We start from the raw sequence: 25,126 nt of genomic DNA on the forward strand, positions 1-25,126 counted from the left end.
CTAATGTGCCCCCTGCCCATGACCCCTGGTACATACAGGATACTAATGTGCCCCCTGCCCATGACCCCTGGTACATGCAGGATACTAATGTGCCCCCTGCCCATGACCCCTGGTACATACAGGATACTTATGTGCCCCCTGCCCATGACCCCTGGTACATACAGGATACTAATGTGCCCCCTGCCCATGACCCCTGGTACATACAGGATACTAATGTGCCCCCTGCCCATGACCCCTGGTACATGCAGGATACTAATGTGCCCCCTGCCCATGACCCCTGGTACATACAGGATACTAATGTGCCCCCTGCCCATGACCCCTGGTACATACAGGATACTAATGTGCCCCCTGCCCATGACCCCTGGTACATACATGATACTAATGTGCCCCCTGCCCATGACCCCTGGTACATACAGGATACTAATGTGCCCCCTGCCCATGACCCCTGGTACATGCAGGATACTAATGTGCCCCCTGCCCATGACCCCTGGTACATACAGGATACTAATGTGCCCCCTGCCCATGACCCCTGGTACATGCAGGATACTAATGTGCCCCCTGCCCATGACCCCTGGTACATGCAGGATACTAATGTGCCCCCTGCCCATGACCCCTGGTACATACAGGATACTAATGTGCCCCCTTCCCATGACCCCTGGTACATACAGGATACTAATGTGCCCCCTGCCCATGACCCCTGGTACATGCAGGATACTAATGTGCCCCCTGCCCATGACCCCTGGTACATGCAGGATACTAATGTGCCCCCTGCCCATGACCCCTGGTACATGCAGGATACTAATGTGCCCCCTGCCCATGACCCCTGGTACATGCAGGATACTAATGTGCCCCCTGCCCATGACCCCTGGTACATGCAGCATACTAATGTGCCCCCTGCCCATGACCCCTGGTACATGCAGGATACTAATGTGCCCCTTGCCCATGACCTCTGGTACATACAGGATACTAATGTGCCCCCTGCCCATGACCCCTGGTACATACAGGATACTAATGTGCCCCCTCCCCATGACCCCTGGTACATGCAGGATACTAATGTGCCCCCTGCCCATGACCCCTGGTACATGCAGGATACTAATGTGCCCCCTGCCCATGACCCCTGATACTTACAGGATGTCCGCCGGAGGACCCCGTTTTTGTCGTGTGAAAGCCGGCGCCGATGTGCCAAAATCCGATCACTTGGCCAAAAACCCCTGGCAAATGCGGTTCAACATGGAAATCGTCGGGAATCCCAACAAAATGCGGTCCACGGCCCCTCCGTATTTCAGGAACTCCTGTGGGGTAAGTAAATGTACCTCATTGTAAAAACCCAGGCAGACTGTAATTCCCATCACAACCACCAGGTGGCCGCACGTAGACTCATATAGGATGTCATATAGCAATTACCCAGACCTATTATTGTGGCTGCGCCAGTTTTCAGACTTTGCTCTGAATAGAACATCATTGGGTCTTGTTCATGCGTTTATAAAGTGTCTCCAAGACAGGAAAAATGTGCGAGTTACTGCTTATAATAATAATCCTTTATGTATATAGCGCCTACAGATTACGCAGCGCTGCACAGAGCTGCCAAATCAGTCCCTGTCCCCAATGGAGCTCACAATCTAATCAACCTATCAGTATGTTTCGGAGTGTGGGAGGAAACCGGAGGACCCAGAGGAAACCCACGCAAACACAGAGAGAACATACAAACTCTTTGCAGATGTTGACCCTGGGACTTGAGCCCAGGTCCCCACCACTGCAAGGCTGTAGTGCTAACCACTGAGCCGTCGTGCTGCAAGGCTGTAGTGCTAACCACTGAGCCGTCGTGCTGCAAGGCTGTAGTGCTAACCACTGAGCCACCGTTCTGCATGGCTGTAGTGCTAACCACTGAGCCACCGTGCTGCATGGCTGTAGTGCTAACCACTGAGCCACCGTGCTGCAAGGCTGTAGTGCTAACCACTGAGCCACCGTGCTGCAAGGCTGTAGTGCTAACCGCTGAGCCACCGTGCTGCAAGGCTGTAGTGCTAACCGCTGAGCCACCATGCTGCAAGGCTGTAGTGCTAACCACTGAGCCACTGTGCTGCAAGGCTGTAGTGCTAACCACTGAGCCACTGTGCTGCCCTAGTTGGAGTTTGGAACACATTTATTACAGTGACTAAACAGAATTGTGTTGCTCGCTCTTTGGTATAGGTGAACCAAAAAATGATAATTCCACTTCCAAAGCAGTACAGGGGTCGATAGATTAATTAAAAACGCACATAGTACACACCCTGCACATAGTACACCCTGCACATAGTACACACCCTGCGCATAGCACACCCTGCGCATAGTACACCCCCTGCGCATAGTACACCCCCTGCGCATAGTACACCCCCTGCGCATAGTACACCCCCTGCACATTGTGCAGTGTTTGTACTATGTGCAGGGGGTGTACTTAGTACAAACACTGCACATAGTACAAACACTGCACATAGTACAAACACTGCGCATAGTACAAACACTGCGCATAGTACACCCCCTGCGCATAGTACACCCCCTGCGCATAGTACACCCCCTGCGCATAGTACACCCCCTGCGCATAGTACACCCCCTGCGCATAGTACACCCCCTGCGCATAGTACACCCCCTGCGCATAGTACACCCCTGCGCATAGTACACCCCCTGCGCATAGTACACCCCCTGCGCATAGTACACCCCCTGCGCATAGTACACCCCCTGCGCATAGCACACCCCCTGCGCATAGCACACCCCCTGCGCATAGTACACCCCCTGCGCATAGCACACACCCTGCACATAGTACACAGGGCACTGCATATAGTACACACCCTGCACATAGTACACAGGGCACTGCATATAGTACCCACTGCACATAGTACACACTGCACATAGTACACACACTGCACATAGTACACACTGCACATGAAAAGCCCGTAGGCACATAGCCGTTGGGCTAGAGACTGCATGCAGCCCTGGGGTCAATAAAAGTTCAGTGGCCTGTCCCCTTGCAATAAGGGGTTAAGTTGTTAAGCTGTTGGCTACGTGACTAGGGGCTGGAATAATCATAGCCACACCTGGTGGGCTGGGACTTAGGTTTTATAAGGGGGCTGGTGTTTCCGCTCACCCTCTTTCCTTGAAGAACTTTTCCCTCCCTCCCTCCCTATATATATGTTCATGTAAATTTATTGTAATGTCACAGCTGGCGGTGTGGTGGTGGGGTGAGGACCTACATGCCCTCCCAGGAGGCTGGCATTTCAGGTGCCCCTTTAATTCTGATTGTTAATCCTGGAGGTTATACGGTTAAAAAGTTAAAAGTTGATACTCTATGAGTACATGTTAGAATTTTATATCATTTAAATAAAAGCTGTGGCCGACTCCCTGATGTCACTCCACATTATGGTTAAGCTAATTCTATGTGTGTGTGCCTTATTTAAGGGGACAAGATGTTTGGGGGGTTACGGGTATGTATTGTGCGTGCAGTCTAGTACACACTGCACATAGTACACACCCTGCACATAGTACACACTGCACATAGTACACACCCTGCACATAGTACACACTGCACATAGTACACACACTGCACATAGTACACACCCTGCACATAGTACACACACTGCACATAGTACACACACTGCACATAGTACACACTGCACATAGTACACACTGCACATAGTACACACACTGCACATAGTACACAGGACACTGCACATAGTACACACCCTGCACATAGTACACACCCACTGCACATAGTACACACCCTGCACATAGTACACACTGCACATAGTACACACTGCACATAGTACACACACTGCATATAGTACCCACTGCACATAGTACACAATGCACATAGTACACACACTGCACATAGTACACACTGCACATAGTACACACACTGCACATAGTACACACCCTGCACATAGTACACAGGGCACTGCATATAGTACCCACTGCACATAGTACACGTTATAGTATACTTTAGATAAAATTCTGGGCTTTTGATTTCGGAGAAGTCTGTGTAGATGATGGAGGACAAGGAGGAGATCTCCGGGGGTGGCCGCTGTCCGCGGTGCTGAATCTCTTACTCAGTGGAATATAACATCAAAGGCTTTAAGTCTCCACACGACTACACGGTGGCCTTGATTGGCAAACTCTCTATAAGGAGAACTGTTACCTCCTGACCCTGGTCACAAGCCTCTCACAGTTCCCTACACTGTACTGAGGAGATACAACCAGGGTGAAACATTGTGCAGCGCTGTCTACAGCTGGGAGTCTGTTCCTTCTGGAGGAGATACACTGGTTTGGCTTAATCCCACATTGTGTTATTAGGCTTCTTGTAGGTCATACTTGGTGTTAGTGGCGCTGCCTTACAAGGAAGCAGAAGGAGGCAATGTTTTCTATTTAACACCTTGGAAAAAATATTTGCATTCTTCTCTGTGGACTATAGGAAGACACGCGCTTACCTGCTCCAGGAAGAGGATGGCGAACTCCGGCGGACCTCGGCGCAGCAGCGACACCTAGTGGATATCGGGCACATGACCTTAGTGAATCGCGGGAAGACCCGAATCCTCGTCGGAGTACGCGCCGCTGGATCACGAATGGACCGGGTAAGTAAATGTAAAAAAATCTCCTTTAAAGTCATATGACAATGAGCAAGGAAGATGACAGAGCCGCAAAACGTAATGTGAAAGATGAAATTCTAACCATAAACGACAAATGTTTCCTGGTGCTATAGAATCAAAAACAGGAGCATCTGAAGTGACTCTTCCCCTGCAGCCTCTAAACTTGACTCATCTCGGGCAAAAAATTACTCATTTTCACATGACTTTGGAGGAGGATTTTCCTAGATAATAGTTGAGATTCTATATAAAGGAGGTAATTCTAAAAAAGACATTTCATACCCTACATGAGGGGGCCGGAGGTAAATGGTAACAATCTGGTGACAGGATCTCTTTAAGGAATGGATGGCATATTGTAGAAACTCTTATTCCTCCTGTGCCCCCCTTCATAGATTGTAAGCTCTTGTGTAGCAGGACCCTCACTCCTTGATTCATCGGACCAGGCTATTACTCTGTAATGTCTTATTTTATTTGAATACGTTCCCCAATGATCCTTAGAAAAGTATCCAACTAAAGAAGAAAAGATTTACTATTATTGTTTGTCCTTGTTTCTATAAAGCTCAGATATTCTTAGTTTTCGGGGAATCTGGGTAAAAGCTGAAGGAAGGATGTGATGAGATCTCCTGGAGTCTGCTGTCCATGGTGCTGAATGTCTCCTACAAGGGATCAGTGATGAGGAGCCGGAGAGGAGAGACTGAGGATGAGGAGCCGGAGAGGAGAGACTGAGGATGAGGAGCCGGAGAGGAGAGACTGAGGATGAGGAGCCAGAGAGGAGAGACTGAGGATGAGGAGCCAGAGAGGAGAGACTGAGGATGAGGAGCCAGAGAGGAGAGACTGAGGATGAGGAGCCAGAGAGGAGAGACCGAGGATGAGCAGCCAGAGAGGAGAGACTGAGGATGAGGAGCCGGAGAGGAGAGACCGAGGATGAGCAGCCAGAGAGGAGAGACTGAGGATGAGGAGCCGGAGAGGAGAGACTGAGGATGAGGAGAGACTGAGGATGAGGAGCCGGAGAGGAGAGACTGAGGATGGAGAGCCGGAGAGGAGAGACTGAGGATGAGGAGCCAGAGAGGAGAGACTGAGGATGAGGAGCCAGAGAGGAGAGACTGAGGATGAGGAGCCAGAGAGGAGAGACCGAGGATGAGCAGCCAGAGAGGAGAGACTGAGGATGAGGAGCCGGAGAGGAGAGACCGAGGATGAGCAGCCAGAGAGGAGAGACTGAGGATGAGGAGCCGGAGAGGAGAGACTGAGGATGAGGAGCCGGAGAGGAGAGACTGAGGATGAGGAGCCGCAGAGGAGAGACTGAGGATGAGGAGCCGCAGAGGAGAGACTGAGGATGAGGAGCCAGAGAGGAGAGACTGAGGATGAGGAGCCGAAGAGGAGAGACTGAGGATGAGGAGCCGGAGAGGAGAGACCGAGGATGAGGAGCCGGAGAGGAGAGACCGAGGATGAGGAGCCGGAGAGGAGAGACCGAGGATGAGGAGCCGGAGAGGAGAGACCGAGGATGAGGAGCCGGAGAGGAGAGACCGAGGATGAGGAGCCGGAGAGGAGAGACCGAGGATGAGGAGCCGGAGAGGAGAGACCGAGGATGAGGAGCCGGAGAGGAGAGACCGAGGATGAGGAGCCGGAGAGGAGAGACCGAGGATGAGGAGCCGGAGAGGAGAGACCGAGGATGAGGAGCCGGAGAGGAGAGACCGAGGATGAGGAGCCGGAGAGGAGAGACCGAGGATGAGGAGCCGGAGAGGAGAGACCGAGGATGAGGAGCCGGAGAGGAGAGACCGAGGATGAGGAGCCGCAGAGGAGAGACCGAGGATGAGGAGCCGGAGAGGAGAGACTGAGGATGAGGAGCCGGAGAGAAGAGACACAATGGGGGTCATTTACTAAGGGCCTGAATCGCGACACTTTTTTTAAAAAAAACTGTGTTTTTCCCGAATCCGTCGGATTTTCCGTCGGCCACGCCCCCGATTTCCGTTGCCTGCATGCCAGCGCCGATGCGCCACAATCCAACCGCGTGCGCCAAAAACCCGGGACAATTCAGGGAAAATCAACGCAAAACTGTAAAATTTGGGTAAGCCGACGTTAAAACGCAATTCGGGCCCTTAGTAAATGACCCCCAATATGGACAATATATATACAATATGCAGGGAGACTACGCAGTATACAGGAGGATATACACAGTATACAGGGGGCTACAGAGAAGACCAGGGGATATACACTCACCGGCCACTTTATTAGGTCCACCATGCTAGTAACGGGTTGGACCCCCTTTTGCCTTCAGAACTGCCTCAATTCTTCGTGGCATAGATACAACAAGGTGCTGGAAGCTCCTCAGAGATTTTGCTCCATATTGACATGATGGCATCACACAGTTGCCGCAGATTTGTCGGCTGCACATCCATGATGCGAATCTCCCGTTCCACCACATCCCAAAGATGCTCTATTGGATTGAGATCTGGTGACTGTGGAGCCATTTGTGTCCAGTGACCTCATTGTCATGTTCAAGAAACCAGTCTGAGATGCTTCCAGCTTTATGACATGGCGCATTATCCTGCTGAAAGTAGCCATCAGATGTTACAGGGTACATTGTGCTCATAAAGGGATGGACATGGGCAGCAACAATACTCAGGTAGGCTGTGGCGTTGTACCAAGGGGCCCAAAGACACCATGACACTACCACCAGCAGCCTGACCCGCTGATACAAGGCAGGATGGATCCATGACACCACCAGCACCAGCCTGACCCGCTGATACAAGGCAGGATGGATCCATGACACCACCAGCACCAGCCTGACCCGCTGATACAAGGCAGGATGGATCCATGACACCAGCACCACCAGCCTGACCCGCTGATACAAGGCAGGATGGATCCATGACACCACCACCACCAGCCTGACCCGCTGATACAAGGCAGGATGGATCCATGACACCACCACCACCACCAGCCTGAGCCGCTGATACAAGGCAGGATGGATCCATGACACCAGCACCAGCCTGACCCGCTGATACAAGGCAGGATGGATCCATGACACCACCACCACCAGCCTGACCCGCAGATACAAGGCAGGATGGATCCATGACACCACCACCACCAGCCTGACCCGCTGATACAAGGCAGGATGGATCCATGACACCACCACCACCAGCCTGACCCGCTGATACAAGGCAGGATGGATCCATGACACCACCACCACCAGCCTGAGCCGCTGATACAAGGCAGGATGGATCCATGACACCACCACCACCAGCCTGACCCGCTGATACAAGGCAGGATGGATCCATGACACCACCACCACCAGCCTGAGCCGCTGATACAAGGCAGGATGGATCCATGACACCACCACCACCAGCCTGACCCGCAGATACAAGGCAGGATGGATCCATGACACCAGCACCACCAGCCTGACCCGCTGATACAAGGCAGGATGGATCCATGACACCACCACCACCAGCCTGACCCGCAGATACAAGGCAGGATGGATCCATGACACCAGCACCACCAGCCTGACCCGCTGATACAAGGCAGGATGGATCCATGACACCAGCACCACCAGCCTGAGCCGCTGATACAAGGCAGGATGGATCCATGACACCACCACCACCAGCCTGACCCGCTGATACAAGGCAGGATGGATCCATGACACCACCACCACCAGCCTGAGCCGCTGATACAAGGCAGGATGGATCCATGACACCACCACCACCAGCCTGACCCGCTGATACAAGGCAGGATGGATCCATGACACCACCACCACCAGCCTGAGCCGCTGATACAAGGCAGGATGGATCCATGACACCACCACCACCAGCCTGAGCCGCTGATACAAGGCAGGATGGATCCATGACACCACCACCACCAGCCTGAGCCGCTGATACAAGGCAGGATGGATCCATGACACCACCACCACCAGCCTGAGCCGCTGATACAAGGCAGGATGGATCCATGACACCACCACCACCAGCCTGAGCCGCTGATACAAGGCAGGATGGATCCATGACACCACCACCACCAGCCTGAGCCGCTGATACAAGGCAGGATGGATCCATGACACCACCACCACCAGCCTGACCCGCTGATACAAGGCAGGATGGATCCATGACACCACCACCACCAGCCTGACCCATTGATACAAGGCAGGATGGATCCATGGCACCAGCACCACCAGCCTGAGCCGCTGATACAAGGCAGGATGGATCCATGACACCAGCACCAGCCTGACCCGCTGATACAAGGCAGGATGGATCCATGACACCACCACCACCAGCCTGACCCACTGATACAAGGCAGGATGGATCCATGACACCACCACCACCAGCCTGAGCCGCTGATACAAGGCGGGATGGATCCATGACACCACCACCACCAGCCTGACCCGCTGATACAAGGCAGGATGGATCCATGACACCACCACCACCAGCCTGAGCCGCTGATACAAGGCAGGATGGATCCATGCTTTCATGTTGTCTGACCCTACCATCCGAATGTCGCAGCAGAAATCGAGACTCATCAGACCAGGCAACGTTTTTCCAATCTTCTACTGTCCAATTTCGATGAGCTTGTGCAAATTGTAGCCTCAGTTTTCTGTTCTTAGCTGAAAGGAGTGGCACCCGGTGTGGTCTTCTGCTGCTGTAGCCCATCTGCCTCAAAGTTGGACGTACTGTGCGTTCAGAGATGCTCTTCTGCCTACCTTGGTTGTAACGGGTGGCGATTTGAGTCACTGTTGCCTTTCTATCAGCTCGAACCAGTCTGCCCATTCTCCTCTGACCTCTGGCATCAACAAGGCATTTCCGCCCACAGAACTGCCGCTCACTGGATGTTTTTTCTTTTTCGGACCATTCTCTGTAAACCCTAGAGATGGTTGTGCGTGAAAATCCCAGTAGATCAGCAGTTTCTGAAATACTCAGACCAGCCCTTCTGGCACCCACAACCATGCCACGTTCAAAGGCCTCAAATCACCTTTCTTCCCCATACTGATGCTCGGGAGAACTGCAGGAGATTTTCTTGACCATGTCTACATGCCTAAAGGCACTGAAGTGCCGCCATGTGATTGGCTGATTAGAAATTAAGTGTTAACGAGCAGTTGGACAGGTGTACCTAATAAAGTGGCCGGTGAGTGTACACAGTAGGCAGAGATATACACCATATACAGTGGGAACTACACAATACACAGAGAGATATACACAATATGCAGGGGGGCAACACAGTATACAGAGGGATATACACAGTATACAGGGGGGGTACACAGTATACAGGGAGATTACGCAGTATACAGGGGGGCTACCCAGTATACAGGGAGATTACGCAGTATACAGGGGGGCTACACAGTATACAGGGGGCAACACAGTATACAGAGGGATATACACAGTATACAGGGGGCTACACAGTATACAGGGAGATTACACAGTATACAGAGGGATATACACAGTATACAGGGGGGCTACACAGTATACAGGGAGATTATGCAGTATACAGGGGGGCTACACAGTATACAGAGGGATATACACAGTATGCAGGGGGGGGCTACACCGTATACAGGAAAATATGGGCAATATACTGAGGATTCAACACATTTAACAAGAGGTCTAAAGGGTAGACAGGGGTCTACACAAATTACAGGGGTTGTACACAATATACGGGGTGCTACACAGTATACAGGGGGGCTACACAGTATACAGGGGGGCTACACAGTATACAGGGGGGCTACACAGTATACAGAGGGCAAAGAGAGTACTGTGTATCCCCCGTGTATATTGTGTAAATCCCCCTGTATACATTGTAGGCCCCCTGAATGTAGTGTAGCCCAGCTGTATACTGTTCAGTCCCCCTGTATACTGTGTAGCCCCCCTGTATACTGTGTAGCCCCCCTGTATACTGTGTAGCCCCCCTGTATACTGTGTAGCCCCCTGTATACTGTGTAGACCCTCTGTATACTGTGTAGACTCCCCTGTATACTGTGAAGTCCCCCTGTATACTGTGTAGACCCAATGTATACAGTGTAGAACCCCTTGAATACTGTGCAGACCCCCTGTATACTGTGCAGACCCCCTGTATACTGTGCAGACCCCCTGTATACTGTGTAGCCCCCCCTGTATACTGTGTAGACCCCCTGTATACTGTGTAGACCCCCTGTACACTGTGTAACCCCTTAGATACTGTTTAGCCCCCTGTATACTGTGTAGACTCCCTGTATACTGTGCAGTCCCCCTGTACACTGTGCAGACCCTCTGTATACTGTGTAGACTCCCTGTATACTGTGCAGTCCCCCTGTACACTGTGCAGACCCTCTGTATACTGTGTAGACTCCCTGTATACTGTGCAGTCCCCCTGTACACTGTGCAGACCCTCTGTATACTGTGTAGCCCCCCTGTACACTGTGCAGACCCTCTGTATACTGTGTAGCCCCCCTGTACACTGTGTAGACCCCCCTGTATACTTTGTAGCCCCCCTGTATACTGTTACCTCCCTGTACACTGTGTAGCCCGCCCTGTATACTTTGTAGCCCCCCTGTATACTGTTACCTCCCTGTATACTGTGTAGCCCCTCTGTATACTGTGTAGCTCCCTGTATACTCTTTAGACCTCCCTGTATACTGTGTAGACCAGCTGTATACTGTGTAGTCCCCCTGCATACTATGTATCCCCCCTGTATACTGTGTAGCCCCCCTTTATATACTGTGCAACTCCCCTGTATACTGTGTAGACCCCCTGTACACTGTGTACCCCTGTATACTGTGTAGCCCCCCTGTATACTGTGTAGCCCCCCTGTATACTGTTTAGACCCCCTGTACACTGTGTAGACCCCCTGTACACTGTGTAGCCCCCCTGTATATACTGTGTAGCCCCCCTGTACACTGTGTAGACCCCCTGTATACTGTGTAGCCCCCCTGTATATACTGTGTAGCCCCCCTGTATATACTGTGTAGCCCCCCTGTATACTGTGGAACCCCCCCTGTATACTGTGTAGACCCCATGTATACTGTGTATCCCCCCTGTATACTGTGTAGCCCCCCTGTATACTCTATAGGCCCCTGTATACTGTGTAGCCCCACTGTATACTCTGTAGGCTCCTGTATACTGTGTAGACCCCCTGTATACCGTGTAGACCCCTTGTACACTGTGTAGACCCCCTGTATACAGTGTATACCCCCTGTATACTGTGTAGCCCCCCTGTACACTGTGTAGACCCCCCTGTATACTTTGTAGCCCCCCTGTATACTGTTACCTCCCTGTACACTGTGTAGCCCGCCCTGTATACTTTGTAGCCCCCCTGTATACTGTTACCTCCCTGTATACTGTGTAGCCCCTCTGTATACTGTGTAGCTCCCTGTATACTCTTTAGACCTCCCTGTATACTGTGTAGACCAGCTGTATACTGTGTAGTCCCCCTGCATACTATGTATCCCCCCTGTATACTGTGTAGCCCCCCTTTATATACTGTGCAACTCCCCTGTATACTGTGTAGACCCCCTGTACACTGTGTACCCCTGTATACTGTGTAGCCCCCCTGTATACTGTGTAGCCCCCCTGTATACTGTGTAGACCCCCTGTACACTGTGTAGACCCCCTGTACACTGTGTAGCCCCCCTGTATATACTGTGTAGCCCCCCTGTACACTGTGTAGACCCCCTGTATACTGTGTAGCCCCCTGTATATACTGTGTAGCCCCCCTGTATATACTGTGTAGCCCCCCTGTATACTGTGGAACCCCCCCTGTATACTGTGTAGACCCCATGTATACTGTGTATCCCCCCCTGTATACTGTGTAGCCCCCCTGTATACTCTGTAGGCCCCTGTATACTGTGTAGCCCCACTGTATACTCTGTAGGCTCCTGTATACTGTGTAGACCCCCTGTATACCGTGTAGACCCCTTGTACACTGTGTAGACCCCCTGTATACAGTGTATACCCCCTGTATACTGTGTAGCCCCACCTTTATACAGTGTAGCCCCCAGTATAGAGTGTAGCCCCCCTGTATACTGTGTAGCCCCCCTGTATACTGTGTAGCCCCCCTGTATACTGTGTAGCCCCCTGTATACTGTGTACCCCCCTGTATACTGTGTAATCTCCCTGTATACTGTGTAGCCCCCCTGTATACTGTGTAACCCCCTGAATACTGTGTAGCCCCCCTGTATACGGTGCAGACCCCCTGTATACTGTGTAGCCCCACTGTATACTCTGTAGGCCCCTGTATACTGTGTAGACCCCCTGTATACTGTGTAGACCCCTTGTACACTGTGTATACCCCCTGTATACTGTGTAGCCCCCCTGTATACTGTGTAGCCCCCTGTATAGAGTGTAGCCCCCCTGTATACTGTGTAGCCCCCCTGTATACTGTGTAATCTCCCTGTATACTGTGTAGCCCCCCTGTATACTGTGTAGCCCCCCTGTATACTGTGTAACCCCCTGTATACTGTGTAGCCCCCCTGTATACTGTGTAACCCCCTGTATACTGTGTAGCCCCCCTGTATACGGTGCAGACCCCCTGTATACTGTGTAGCCCCCCTGTATACTGTGTACCCCCTGTATAATGTGCAGACCCCCTGTATACTGTGTAGCCCCCCTGTATACTGTGTAGCCCCCCTGTATATACTGTGCAGACCCCCTGTATACTGTGTAGCCCCTCTGTATACGGTGCAGACCCCTGTATACTGTGTAGCCCCCCTGTATACTGTGTAACCCCCTGTATACTGTGTAGCCCCCCTGTATACTGTGTAGCCCCTCTGTATACTGTGTAGCCCCCCTGTATACGGTGCAGTCCCCCTGTATACTGTGTAGACCCCCTGTATAATGTGTAGCCCCTCTGTATATACTGTGCAGACCCCCTGTATACTGTGTAGCCCCCCTGTATATACTGTGCAGACCCCCTGTATACTGTGTAGCCCCCCTGTATACTGTCTAGACCCTCTGTATACAGTGTAGCCCCCCCTGTATACAATGTAGACCCCCTGTATACGGTATAGACCCCCTGTATACGGTATAGACCCCCTATATACGGTGTAGACCCCTATATACTGTGCAGACCCCCTATATATTGTGTAGCCCCACCTTTATACAGTGTATCCCCCCTGTATATATTGTGTAGCCCCCCTGTATACTGTGTAGCCCCCCTGTATACTGTGTAGACCCCCTATATACGATGTAGACCCCCTGTATACTGTGTAGACCCCCTATATACGGTGTAGACCCCCTGTACACTGTGTAGACCCCCTATATACGGTGTAGACCCCCTGTACACTGTGTAGACCCCCTATATACGGTGCAGACCCCTGTGACACCTCCCTGCTCCCCGTCCCGCTGCCGCATCCTCCCGCACAGCCGCAGTTCTCACACGTCCCGGCAGAGGGCGCTGCAGGTCACGGATAGATGGACGGATACATAGCGCATCCCCGGCCGGGCTGGGGGGGAAGGGGGGGGAGGGGGGGGTGGCGTCCCCGGGTTGCTCGGAGACGGCTCTGTCAATGGAGAGAGAGGGGAGAGGGAGGGAACACGTGTGGAGACAGCGGAGAGCAGCACCGGGCCGGAGTGCACCCACGGACCGGCCTGGGAGCCCCTCTACTGCAGCCTGTGCACCCCTGGACACCCCGGAGCAGCGCAGCCTGTGCACCCCCGGACCTGCCTGTGCACCTCTGGAACTGCCTGTGCACCCCCGGATCAGCCTGGATTATCAGCTCCTCTGTGAACCCCGGACCTGCCTGTGCACCCCCGGATCCGCCTGGATTGTCAGCTCCTCTGTGCACCCCCGGACCTGCCTGTGCACCCCCGGATCCGCCTGGATTGTCAGCTCCTCTGTGCACCCCCGGACCTGCCTGTGCACCCCCGGATCCGCCTGGATTGTCAGCTCCTCTGTGCACCCCCGGACCTGCCTGTGCACCCCCGGATCCGCCTGGATTGTCAGCTCCTCTGTGCACCCCCGGACCTGCCTGTGCACCCCCGGATCCGCCTGGATTGTCAGCTCCTCTGTGCACCCCCGGACCTGCCTGTGCACCCCCGGATCCGCCTGGATTGTCAGCTCCTGTGTGCAGTCGTGCAGGGGCCCGGGCAGTGATCTCATCCCCTGGCACAGCCCTGCTGCTCGGGTGTGGGGCCCGGCGGGTGTGCGCCCATGCTCTGCCCAGCTGGCACCTCACCCATGCGCTGTGGATTGTGACTGCTGGATTTGGAGATCTCCAGGACCCCCTGCAGCATGAGGAGGAGGTCGGGATCTTGGGGGATCTGCCTGGTCCTGGGCGCAGTCTCTGCTCTGAGAGGTAAGTGATGGGGAGGAGGAGGGTGACCATTGTCTACAGACCTGTCTGCTGCTGCTGGAGGCGGCGGGTACACTGCACCGGAGCCGCAGCGCTGGACAGCACCAGAGCCATCACATACAATGTACATGGGGCCACCGGCTACATCACAGTGTGTTATACTATACAGACAGAGATATAGATAGATAGGAGATAGATAGATAGTTAAGAGATAGATAGGAGATAGATAGATAGGAGATAGATAGATAGATAGGAGATAGATAGATAGATAGGAGATAGATAGATAGATAGGAGATAGATAGATAGATAGATAGATAGATAGGAGATAGATAGATAGATAGATAGATAGATAGGAGATAGATAGATAGATAGATAGGAGATAGATAGATAGATAGATAGATAGATAGATAGATAGATAGATAGGAGGGAGATAGATAGATAGGAGATAGATAGATAGATAGATAGATAGATAGGAGATAGATAGATAGGAGATAGATAGATAGATAGGAGATAGATAGATAGATAGGAGATAGATAGATAGATAGATAGATGGATAGGAGATAGATAGACAGACAGATAGGATATATAAATAGAGAGATATGAGATAGATAGATAGAGAGATATGAGATGGATATAGATAGATAGATAGATAGATAGGAGATAGATAGATAGATAGGAGATAGATAGATAGAGAGATATGAGATGGATATAGATAGATAGATAGGAGATAGATAGATAGATAGATAGATAGATAGGAGATAGAGAGATAGGAGATGTATAATAGCCGGGGGGCACATACACCCCATTATGTTGGTTGTGATGATCTTATAGGTGACATTTCTCTGCTCTTGTGGTGGATATATTGAGGTTATTATTATGTTGGGCTCCGGTCCTTCTATCTTCCATGTGCGCTTCCCCCCTCCTCCCGCACAGGACAACTGCTTGTACAGCAACTTCTTACATGTGGTTATTCCCCCTGAATACATCGGACCTGTCAGACCCATGGGGTGTGGTCTGAGGCTACTGCGGGGTCTATGAGGCTGATGATGTCACATCTTTTATGTTGTTACTTTGTTGCAGGTTCCTCCTGTGTAACTTCTGTGTGTTGCTCTGGGATACTACATGTGGTCTGTGGAGCTGGATAGGTGGTCAGTGTTAGATTGGTGGGGGGTCCCACACCCAGGTATCCTGTATATGTCACGTGTATTTCCTAGGTCTGTCACATGATGTCCATTGGTCACATGGTCTGGTTGTATCTCAGTCACAGTGGAATGAATAAGGATGGGCTGCAATCCCAGGCACAGCCACTGTACAGAGTGAGGCGCTGTGGTGGGTAAGCAGTGCTTGTCCTGATCCTCAAATCTCTACAAACTGATAGATGCAGATCTGAGAGCGACAGATAATTATCCGGAGATTCTGAGCCCCTTTTGTTTTTGCCCCCCCCCCCCCATGTGAGGTCAATGTCGTGTCCTATCTGCAATGTGATCTTATCAATATCAGTGATTTATATGGAAAAGTCTAAACCTCTACATTACTAACTACTTCTAACCATCTAATGTGTGTCCTCCCTTCAAGGCAAGAATCAGATTGTTACAATTCAAGTTGTAAGTCTGTTCACTACACATTCACTTCAGGACAGGGACACGCTGACACTTGGGGGGACAGGACATGGACACGCTGACACTTGGGGGTACAGGACAGGGACACGCTGACACTTGGAGGACAGGACAGGGGCACGCTGACACTTGGGGGGACAGGACATGGACACGCTGACACTTGGGGGACAGGACAGGGACACGCTGACACTTGGGGGACAGGACAGGGACACGCTGACACTTGGGGGACAGGACAGGGACACGCTGACACTTGGGGGACAGGACAGGGACACGCTGACACTTGGGGGACAGAACAGGGACACGCTGACACTTGGGGGACAGGACAGGGACACGCTGACACTTGGGGGACAGGACAGGGACACGCTGACACTTGGGGGACAGAACAGGGACACGCTGACACTTGGGGGACAGGACAGGGGCACGCTGACACTTGGGGGGACAGGACATGGACACGCTGACACTTGGGGGACAGGACAGGGACACGCTGACACTTGGGGGACAGGACAGGGACACGCTGACACTTGGGGGACAGGACAGGGACACGCTGACACTTGGGGGACAGGACAGGGACACGCTGACACTTGGGGGACAGAACAGGGACACGCTGACACTTGGGGGACAGGACAGGGACACGCTGACACTTGGGGGACAGGACAGGGACACGCTGACACTGGGGGGACAGGACAGGGACACGCTGACACTTGGGGGGACAGGACAGGGACACGCTGACACTTGGGGGACAGGACAGGGACACGCTGATACTTGGGGACAGGACAGGGACACGCTGACACTTGGGGGGACAGGACAGGGACACGCTGACACTTGGGGGGACAGGACAGGGACACGCTGACACTTGGGGACAGGACAGGGACATGCTGACACTTGGGGGACAGCACAGGGACACGCTGACACTTGGGGAGTACAGGACAGGGACACGCTGACACTTGGGGGACAGGACAGGGACACGCTGACACTTGGGGGACAGGACAGGGACACGCTGACACTTGGGGGACAGGACAGGGACACGCTGACACTTGGGGGGACAGGACAGGGACACGCTGACACTTGGGGGGACAGGACAGGGACACGCTGACACTTGGGGGGACAGGACAGGGACACGCTGACACTTGGGGACAGGACAGGGACATGCTGACACTTGGGGGACAGCACAGGGACACGCTGACACTTGGGGAGTACAGGACAAGGACACGCTGACACTTGGGGGACAGGACAGGGACATGCTGACACTTGGGGGACAGGACAGGGACACGCTGACACTTGGGGGACAGGACAGGGACATGCTGACACTTGGGGGACAGGACAGGGACAGGCTGACACTTGGGGGACAGGACAGGGACACGCTGACACTTGGGGGGACAGGACAGGGACACGCTGACACTTGGGGGACAGGACAGGGACATGCTGACACTTGGGGGACAGGACAGGGACAGGCTGACACTTGGGGGACAGGACAGGGACAGGCTGACACTTGGGGGGACAGGACAGGGACACGCTGACACTTGGGGGGACAGGACAGGGACACGCTGACACTTGGGGTGCAGGATAGGGACACGCTGACACTGGGGGGACAGGACAGGGACACGCTGACACTGGGGGGACAGGACAGGGACACGCTGACACTTGGGGTGCAGGACAGGGACACGCTGACACTTGGGGGACAGGACAGGCACATGCTGACACTTGGGGGACAGGACAGGCACATGCTGACACTTGGGGGACAGGACGGGGACACGCTGACACTTGGGGAGTACAGGACAGGGACACGCTGACACTTGGGGGACAGGACAGGGACACGCTGACACTTGGGGGACAGGACAGGGACACTGACACTTGGGGGATAGGACAGGGACACGCTGACACTTGGGGGGACAGGACAGGGACATGCTGACACTTGGGGGGACAGGACAGGGACACGCTGACACTTGGGGGACAGGACAGGGACACGCTGACACTTGGGGGTACAGGACAGGGACACGCTGACACTTGGGGGGACAGGACAGGGACACGCTGACACTTGGGGGACAGGACAGGGACACGCTGATACTTGGGGACAGGACAGGGACATGCTGACACTTGGGGGACAGCACAGGGACACGCTGACACTTGGGGGGACAGGACAGGGACACGCTGACACTTGGGGACAGGACAGGGACATGCTGACACTTGGGGGGACAGGACAGGGACACGCTGACACTTGGGGACAGGACAGGGACACGCTGACACTTGGGGGGACAGGACAGGGACAAGCTGACACTTGGGGGACAGGACAGGGACACGCTGACACTTGGGGAGTACAGGACAGGGACACGCTGACACTTGGGGGGACAGGACAGGGACACGCTGACACTTGGGGGGACAGGACAGGGACACGCTGACACTTGGGGTACAGGACAGGGACACGCTGACACTTGGGGACAGGACAGGGACATGCTGACACTTGGGGGACAGCACAGGGACACGCTGACACTTGGGGAGTACAGGACAGGGACACGCTGACACTTGGGGGACAGGACAGGGACACGCTGACACTTTGGGGACAGGACAGGGACACGCTGACACTTGGGGAGTACAGGACAGGGACATGCTGACACTTGGGGGACAGGACAGGGACACGCTGACACTTGGGGGACAGGACAGGGACATGCTGACACTTGGGGGACAGGACAGGGACAGGCTGACACTTGGGGGACAGGACAGGGACACGCTGACACTTGGGGGGACAGGACAGGGACACGCTGACACTTGGGGGACAGGACAGGGACATGCTGACACTTGGGGGACAGGACAGGGACAGGCTGACACTTGGGGGACAGGACAGGGACACGCTGACACTTGGGGGGACAGGACAGGGACACGCTGACACTTGGGGGGACAGGACAGGGACACGCTGACACTTGGGGTGCAGGATAGGGACACGCTGACACTGGGGGGACAGGACAGGGACACGCTGACACTGGGGGGACAGGACAGGGACACGCTGACACTTGGGGGTACAGGACAGGGACACGCTGACACTTGGGGGGACAGGACAGGGACACGCTGACACTTGGGGGACAGGACAGGGACACGCTGATACTTGGGGACAGGACAGGGACATGCTGACACTTGGGGGACAGCACAGGGACACGCTGACACTTGGGGGGACAGGACAGGGACACGCTGACACTTGGGGACAGGACAGGGACATGCTGACACTTGGGGGGACAGGACAGGGACACGCTGACACTTGGGGACAGGACAGGGACACGCTGACACTTGGGGGGACAGGACAGGGACAAGCTGACACTTGGGGGACAGGACAGGGACACGCTGACACTTGGGGAGTACAGGACAGGGACACGCTGACACTTGGGGGGACAGGACAGGGACACGCTGACACTTGGGGGGACAGGACAGGGACACGCTGACACTTGGGGTACAGGACAGGGACACGCTGACACTTGGGGACAGGACAGGGACATGCTGACACTTGGGGGACAGCACAGGGACACGCTGACACTTGGGGAGTACAGGACAGGGACACGCTGACACTTGGGGGACAGGACAGGGACACGCTGACACTTTGGGGACAGGACAGGGACACGCTGACACTTGGGGAGTACAGGACAGGGACATGCTGACACTTGGGGGACAGGACAGGGACACGCTGACACTTGGGGGACAGGACAGGGACATGCTGACACTTGGGGGACAGGACAGGGACAGGCTGACACTTGGGGGACAGGACAGGGACACGCTGACACTTGGGGGGACAGGACAGGGACACGCTGACACTTGGGGGACAGGACAGGGACATGCTGACACTTGGGGGACAGGACAGGGACAGGCTGACACTTGGGGGACAGGACAGGGACACGCTGACACTTGGGGGGACAGGACAGGGACACGCTGACACTTGGGGGGACAGGACAGGGACACGCTGACACTTGGGGTGCAGTATAGGGACACGCTGACACTGGGGGGACAGGACAGGGACACGCTGACACTGGGGGGACAGGACAGGGACACGCTGACACTTGGGGGACAGGAGAGGGACACGCTGACACTTGGGGGACAGGACAGGGACACGCTGACACTTGGGGGACAGGACAGGCACATGCTGACACTTGGGGGACAGGACGGGGACACGCTGACACTTGGGAGTACAGGACAGGGACACGCTGACACTTGGGGGACAGGACAGGGACACGCTGACACTTGGGGGACAGGACAGGGACATGCTGACACTTGGGGGACAGGACGGGGACACGCTGACACTTGGGGAGTACAGGACAGGGACATGCTGACACTTGGGGGACAGGACAGGGACACGCTGACACTTGGGGGACAGGACAGGGACACGCTGACACTTGGGGGGACAGGACAGGGACACGCTGACACTTGGGGGACAGGACAGGGACACGCTGACACTTGGGGGTACAGGACAGGGACACGCTGACACTTGGGGGAATAGGACAGGGACACGCTGACACTTGGGGGTACAGGACAGGGACACGCTGACACTTTGGGGTACAGGACAGGGACACGCTGACACTTGGGGGACAGGACAGAGACTCGCTGACACTTGGGGGTACAGGACAGGGACACGCTGACACTTGGGGGACAGGGCAGGGACACGCTGACACTTGGGAACAGGACAGGGACACGCTGACATTTGGGGGGACAGGACAGGGACACGCTGACACTTGGGGGGACAGGACAGGGACACGCTGACACTTGGGGGACAGGACAGGGACACGCTGACACTTGGGGGACAGGACAGGGACACGCTGACACTTGGGGGACAGGACAGGGACACGCTGACACTTGGGGGACAGGACACGGACACGCTGACACTTGGGGGGACAGGACAGGGACACACTGACACTTGGGGGACAGGACAGGGACACGCTGACACTTGGGGGGACAGGACAGGGACACGCTGACACTTGGGGGACAGGACAGGGACGCGCTGACACTTGGGGGACAGGACAGGTACACGCTGACACTTGGGGGACAGGACAGGGACACGCTGACACTTGGGGGACAGGACAGGGACACGCTGACACTTGGGGGACAGGACAGGGACACGCTGACACTTGGGGGACAGGACAGGGACACGCTGACACTTGGGGGACAGGACAGGGACACGCTGACACTTGGAGTCCAGGACTATCTGACACTTGGAGTCCAGGACTATCTGACACTTGGGGTCCAGGACTATCTGACACTTGGGGTACAGGACAGGGACACACTGACACTTGGGGTACAGGACTATCTGACACTTGGGGTCCAGGACTATCTGACACTTGGGGTCCAGGACTATCTGACACTTGGGGTTCAGGACTATCTGACACTTGGGGTCCAGGACTATCTGACACTTGGGGTCCAGGGGGGTCCCCGTCCTCCTTTCCTCCGAATGCTTCCTCTGTGGTGATATACTGGTAGCATTTGCCTCCACTTGCAGTGATTTACGGGCCGGCAGCCCTCGGGGGGCGCTTTCCTCTTGCCTGGGCCTCGCTGCTCCTCTTAATTGGTTTGGTAATTTAGGACTCTGCTCAGTAATGAGTTATGTGGTTAAGGACCGTTTAAGGCAGTGACACCTACTCGATAAGATGCTGCGAGCTCAGGGTCTTAGTCAGCACAGCTGCCACCGGCCTGGAGGCGAAGGGTTAACGTCCCCCGCTTAATTAGCGAGAATGGAATCCGACTTGTGGCCTGGGGAGCGGAGAGTGCGCTAATGGCTTCCACCGCCGAGCCGGAGCCCTATGGGGAGACTCCGCGTCCATGGAGGGGACATCGCAGGCCGATACAATGTACCCAGGGCTCCAAGTGTTCCATTAACCCCTCAATGCCCAGGACACCTTCTGGAATGCAAATTTCGATCCATTTTGAGTAACGGAGAAAAAAACAACCATGAATTTTAAAAATTTTGTTAAAATGTGAATTAATTTGTATTATAAGCAGAAAACCCCCTGTGCAACCAAAGACCAAACCACTCAAAAAACTATGGATTATTGGTCATGGATTCAGTGGCTTTTAAGGTGGGAAACATTCAGAAACTAATGTATACAAATTGTATCCTACACCTTCTAGACTCTGGACCAATACCCTCACACTGCTGTGCTCTGTGCTCTCTGTAGCCAGTGTTATGTATTGTCCCTGGAGAGATGTATAATCAGACCTCACACTGCTGTGCTCTGTGCTCTCTGCAGCCAGTGTTATGTATTGTCCCTGGAGAGATGTGTAATCAGACCTCACACTGCTGTGCTCTGTGCTCTCTGCAGCCAGTGTTATGTATTGTCCCTGGAGAGATGTGTAACCAGACCTCACACTGCTGTGCTCTGTGCTCTCTGCAGCCAGTGTTATGTATTGTCCCTGGAGAGATGTGTAATCAGACCTCACACTGCTGTGCTCTGTGCTCTCTGCAGCCAGTGTTATGTATTGTCCCTGGAGAGATGTATAATCAGACCTCACACTGCTGTGCTCTGTGCTCTCTGCAGCCAGTGTTATGTATTGTCCCTGGAGAGATGTATAATCAGACCTCACACTGCTGTGCTCTGTGCTCTCTGCAGCCAGTGTTATGTATTGTCCCTGGAGAGATGTGTAATCAGACCTCACACTGCTGTGCTCTGTGCTCTCTGCAGCCAAGGTTATGTATTGTCCCTGGAGAGAAGTGTGATCATACCTCACACTGCTGTGCTCTGTGCTCTCGTAGCCAATGTTAGGTATTGTCCCTGGAGAGATGTCTAATCATACAATTGTGTATGTTGTTAGTAGCAGCAGGACTGTGATGGATGCATATTCCAGGATTTTAACTTCTCCAAGTGCACTGGGGTTGTGTCCTCTCACTGCTGTGCTCTGTTCTCTCTGCACCCGGTGCTATGTATTGTCTCGAGAAATGTGTAATCAGAACTTTGTGTATGTTGTTAGTAGCAGCAGGACTGTGATATATGGATTTGTATTCCAGGATCATAGTTTCTCAAAGTTTAGTGGAGGCATCTCCTCACACTACTGTGCTCTGTGCTCTCTGCATCCAGTGTTATGTATTGTCCCTGGAGAGATATGTAATCAGACCTTTGTGTATGCTGTTAGTAGCAGCAGAACTGTGATGGGGCGTGTCCTCACACTGCTGTGCTCTGTGTCCTCTGTTATCTATTGTCCCTGGAAAGATATGTAAGCATAATTTTGTGTTTGCTCTATGTAGCAGCAGGACTGTGAAATATTTATTTCTTTTAAATACTCTTGAGTGTTTTCCTCACACTGCTGTGCTCTTAGCACTCTGCATTGAGCTGCGCTGCTGTGACTTTCGATGGTTATGTACATGTGTATATGTGGGTCCTGTATGTGTAGATGACACATTATCAGACATTCCCTAATTAAGCAGCCGCTTACGCCGCGTCCTCGGGGAGCGATATCTTCTTGACGTCCGGTGGCAGCTCCCGGATTTTACAAGGATCCGCTAAGTTTCGGGGAAGCGTCTTAATCTCGTCTCATTAGCCGCGTCTATTATTCTGCCTTTGGACGTCCTTAGTCGTGTAATACGGAGCCGCTCTCTGCCGCAGCGACCTTTACAGCACCTCGTACCTGCTGACTCAGCAACTTCCTTAAAGGGTCTTTATATCATCTTCATCATGACTTGTCCACATCAGCTCAGTCTATGGATGGCGCAAAATCTACCCTACTGTATCTGTGCCTGGGAAAGCTGGGTGACAATAAAACCATCATGGGGGCTCATGGGTTAATATTCAGCTTTCCTTCCTGAATTCCTTTATGGAGATGGTGCCCAGTCATGTAGCATCTTCCCACTTCTGTCTGCTGGACTTCTCTCGTGCTGCACCCGCTCAGTGGAACTCACTGCCCTGAACATTACACCTGCCCCTTATACAGTGAAGGAGAAGACCCCGCCCCCTTACTAACCAATTTCCTTCCATTATCCTCTCCACTTCCATAAGCCGACCCCCCTATAAAAACAGGGACCAAAAGTTAATGATGTCTAATATTGAGGACTAAGAATGATGGGATTATCCTGAACTAGGAAATGCAAGAAACTAATGTGCCCCTTTGGTTATGTGTGTGGGTTAGGATGTGCCCCTATGGTTATGTGTGTGGGTTAGGATGTGCCCCTTTGGTTATGTGTGTGGGTTAGGATGTGCCCCTTTGGTTATGTGTGTGGGTTAGGATGTGCCATTTTGGTTATGTGTGTGGGTTAGGATGTGCCCCTATGGTTATATGTGTGGGTTAGGATGTGCCCCTTTGGTTATGTGTGTGGGTTAGGATCTGCCCCTATGGTTATATGTGTGTGTTAGGATGTGCCCCTATGGTTATATGTGTGGGTTAGGATGTGCCCCTATGGTTATATGTGTGGGTTATGATGTGCCCCTTTGGTTATATGTGTGGGTTAGGATGTGCCCCTTTGGTTATGTGTGTGGGTTAGGATGTGCCCCTTTGGTTATATGTGTGGGTTAGGATGTGCCCCTTTGGTTATGTGTGTGGGTTAGGATGTGCCCCTATGGTTATGTGTGTGGGTTATGATGTGCCCCTATGGTTATTTGTGTGGGTTAGGATGTGCCCCTTTGGTTATGTGTGTGGGTTAGGATGTGCCCCTTTGGTTATGTGTGTGGGTTAGGATGTGCCCCTATGGTTATATGTGTGGGTTATGA

The 25,126-nt window shown here is 53.4% G+C and overlaps 1 protein-coding gene across 1 annotated transcript in view; it reads left to right on the plus strand.

Moving 5' to 3' along the window:
* The first annotated feature begins 14,076 nt into the window (after positions 1 to 14,076).
* Positions 14,077 to 25,126, plus strand: part of IGSF11 (immunoglobulin superfamily member 11) — a 241,290-nt gene continuing 230,240 nt past the window's right edge. The window contains exon 1 of the mRNA XM_072138916.1: positions 14,077 to 14,850. Within this exon, the coding sequence (XP_071995017.1) occupies positions 14,787 to 14,850 (64 nt within the window). The 5' untranslated portion in view covers positions 14,077 to 14,786. The remainder of the gene's footprint in view (positions 14,851 to 25,126) is intronic.

Source organism: Engystomops pustulosus, chromosome 2, assembly GCF_040894005.1.
Source record: "Engystomops pustulosus chromosome 2, aEngPut4.maternal, whole genome shotgun sequence".
Taxonomy (NCBI): domain Eukaryota; kingdom Metazoa; phylum Chordata; class Amphibia; order Anura; family Leptodactylidae; genus Engystomops; species Engystomops pustulosus.